The sequence below is a fragment of the Phaethon lepturus genome, unplaced genomic scaffold, assembly GCF_000687285.1.
Source record: "Phaethon lepturus isolate BGI_N335 unplaced genomic scaffold, ASM68728v1 scaffold54577, whole genome shotgun sequence".
In the NCBI taxonomy this organism is placed as follows: domain Eukaryota; kingdom Metazoa; phylum Chordata; class Aves; order Phaethontiformes; family Phaethontidae; genus Phaethon; species Phaethon lepturus.
This window is the reverse complement of record NW_010555126.1, coordinates 348-3,759: the sequence shown is the minus strand read 5'-3', so window position 1 is coordinate 3,759 and position 3,412 is coordinate 348. Positions and strand designations below refer to the sequence as shown.

At 36.8% G+C, this 3,412-nt stretch overlaps 1 protein-coding gene across 1 annotated transcript; it reads right to left on the bottom strand.

Moving 5' to 3' along the window:
- Positions 1-95: 95 nt before the first annotated feature.
- LOC104624626 (intraflagellar transport protein 122 homolog) lies at positions 96-3,027 on the bottom strand (the record flags this gene model as incomplete). The annotated part of the gene is made up of 4 exons (XM_010292049.1): positions 96-172; positions 946-1,024; positions 1,881-1,965; positions 2,930-3,027. Coding segments are annotated over 4 exons (339 nt in total), but the record flags the coding sequence as incomplete, so codon positions are not given.
- Between the last annotated feature and the right edge of the window lie 385 nt (positions 3,028-3,412).

The following is a 3,412-nucleotide window of genomic DNA, read 5'->3' as shown; positions in this document are numbered from 1 at the left end:
GGGGTTGTTGTGACCAAAGTGCAGGACCCTATTAATTCTATTAATTCTAACAGAATTTACTGGCTTAATGGAAAAGTTAGAGGAAGAAGACATACCAAAATCACTGGAAGAGCAGGATGCCAACTGATGAGTAAGAGGATTGTATGAAACACACTGTATAGAGTCATTATGCCTAGAATGAAGTTACAATCATATTTCAATAAGTCATTCTAAAATGCCTCTTTTCCTGACTTTCAGCAAGATAGACAAAAGGTTTACCAGATGCCAGAAATAATTCAATCAGTTTAGATTACATTAAATTAATCTACAATTACTGTAAACTAAATCAGTAATAAACCTTTAAAAAATTGTCTCTAAGTGACAGGATTCACTGTATTTCATCAAAAATGTACGTAGATGGTGGTTTGTGAAAAATGATTAAAGGTTATATCCACATTCTGTGTATGTTCCTAGTAGTACACTAGCTTGTGCATACTAACTAGTAATAAATGTGTATACACATTCAGAAACAGAATTTGAAGATGTCACTTAAGAGGGATGACATAAGAACAAAACCACAAGATGGAAATACACTGAATGTACCAAACCTTATCTTTAATTTGGTCTTTGAACCAGAATTATATTAATTTTGTGTATTATAAAAGAGCAGAGTCATATTCTGTTTCATTTTATTTCAATCTATACAGACTTGCATCAGTTCTCTGAAAGTCCTCTAAATTCAGAGATTTGTCTAGACTTCCCACCCTCTTTTATGCCTTTAATTGCTTTCCTGCCTTATTCAGATACTTCTATGTTCTTTTCCTCTTCCCTCTCCTATTACCCCCTGGCATTTTATCTGATCTTAATCAACCGTCTTCCAAATCTAACAGCATGTACACTTTGACAGCCGAAGTGCATAATCAAAGTCCATTTTTGAGAGGCACAGAATTGAAAGGTACCGCTTACGTGTATTTCAGAATTCCTTCTAACTTTGAAGTCCAAATTATCACACTTTTATCAGCCGAGCCCGATGCAAAACGTTTGCCTAGGAATTAAATATAATTTAAATCCCACACATACCAGAATCACTTCCACTCCAAATACTCAATCAAAGAGAGAGCAAGAAGTTCTTGAACTTGACAAGGCTTAAGTAATAAAGGGCCTAACACTGCAAGTGTCTTAAAGTGACTATGTTCCTCCAACTATGTGAAACTCCAATGACTTTATTTTGTTATTCCCACCGAGCGCTCCTCATTAAAGCCCAGCAATGCAAGCAAGTAGCCAGTCTTTCCAATACTGCCAGTCACAGGTTGGAGATTTATGTTAACAATGTCAAGGGAAAAATGGTACATTTTCACAGATATCACCTGTAACTTAAACAGTAGTATTTGAGAGGAAGTCCTTTGACTACTTAAGAGTAAATCCCCACAGAATGAGAATCGGAGGCAGTGAAAGAACTGGAAGCAGGATAAGGTCTGTAGTGAGCATGGTAATGTGCGAAGGACCAAAAGACCGGGAAGCTTCGGGATAGAGGAACTGTGAGAATAAAAATCAGAGGCAGGTAGAGTGCTAGAAAGAGGGATCTCTGGGGTAAGCCTTCTCCTCACATCACCCCACAAATATAAACTCAGCCATCACTGAAATACAAGGGGAGGGGAAGCGCGGACTACATTTCTTGAATTAACAGGTGGGTTTACATGCAAAAATACAGCACTTCTGCAGGTAGCATTTGTATGGCAGCTCAAACTCTCCATTAAAAACAAACAAAACACGACACACACATATTCAAAATACTGTTACTGAAACAACCCTGATTTCTCCATTTATCAATTGGCAGTAAGAAATGTAAGATTATGCACTTTATAAAACAGACTAACAAAGCCCCCCAAAGTCATATTTACCATCTTTAGCATAAGCCACACAGTATACAGTGTCCTTATGTCCTTTCAAAGGCTGAATTAAGGTTCCATCAGAAGTATCATACACCTATTTAAATGGAAAAAAAAACCACAACAAAACAAACCAAAACACAAACATGCAAATAAAACCAAACATACATTAAAAAAAAATCTTCCAGTAAAAACTAGGATATAAAATTACTGAAGTCCAAAATGATCATACACCTTCTTTTGTGTTTGTTTTTTACATAGCATACACTCCAAGCAAGATGAAATGTTTTAAAATTTAGAAGGGGCTTTCATTAACATAATACTTCTTGGAATGAAAGAAGACTCTGTATTAGAAAATTACATGCACAAAATAAATTTCCAACAACTAATTTGGCCAGCTTTGTTTACTTCTTTCTCTACATTAGAAGTCTAAACATAATAAATTACTGGAAAGGGCCATCACTGAATATACCACTCTGAAAGCACTTAAAATAATAACGCCTGCTGTCCTGCAGTTCTGAACTACATTTCTGTAATTGTGCCATCCATCCATCCCTGCCCCACCTGAAAGCTTTGCAGGAACCATGAGAAGCATGGTACTGAGCTGTTCTTGCTGATGGGTTAGCAGCAGGCAAGTGGACCCAAGGAACTGCAAAAAGCTCTGTCTGAAGCTTCTCACAAAGTAGGGGTGGTCAATTTGAGTTTCTTTCCCCTTTCACAGAGATTTGCATGAAACTTTTAACAATGCAGTATTTGTATACCATGCCATTGTGACAAGTCTGGATGCAGGTTAATGGATTTCAAACCAGCAGGTGGGCACGAGAGGATGAGATGGCGCAAGTAAAATAAAATCTCATTACTTTTGGAAACAGAGCTTAAAACTTGGTAAGAAACACTAAAAAGCTTCAAAACACTTTACAGTTAGCACACATTAATATATATGTGGATATGAGGCTGGGCTAGTAGAGATAAGAGGATTTTTGATAGGTTATATTCATAAGTTAATGTAAAAGAAATCATTCATACAGCTCTAACTGCAAAAAGAAAAAAAGTTTCCCTACCAGCAGTCTATTTCCAGCAGCAATTATCAATTGAGTCCCATCTGGTTTGAATGCTAGATCATAAATACTAAAGGAATATATGTGGATATGAGGCTGGGCTAGTAGAGATAAGAGGATTTTTGATAGGTTATATTCATAAGTTAATGTAAAAGAAATCATTCATACAGCTCTAACTGCAAAAAGAAAAAAAGTTTCCCTACCAGCAGTCTATTTCCAGCAGCAATTATCAATTGAGTCCCATCTGGTTTGAATGCTAGATCATAAATACTAAAGGAAAAAAAACCCCCACAAACCCCCCCCCCCCCAAGAAAACCCTGTGTTAGTAGGCAGAAAATATACTTCCTTTAACATCAAAGATACCACACAACAAAAATTGTTAATTGCATACTTGAGACTTTATCTGATTCCTGAGTAAACTCCCCAAACAAAAAGAACCCTCTGTGATCATCTCCCCGCACTCAGGAAGAAGCCGAAGCACTGGCC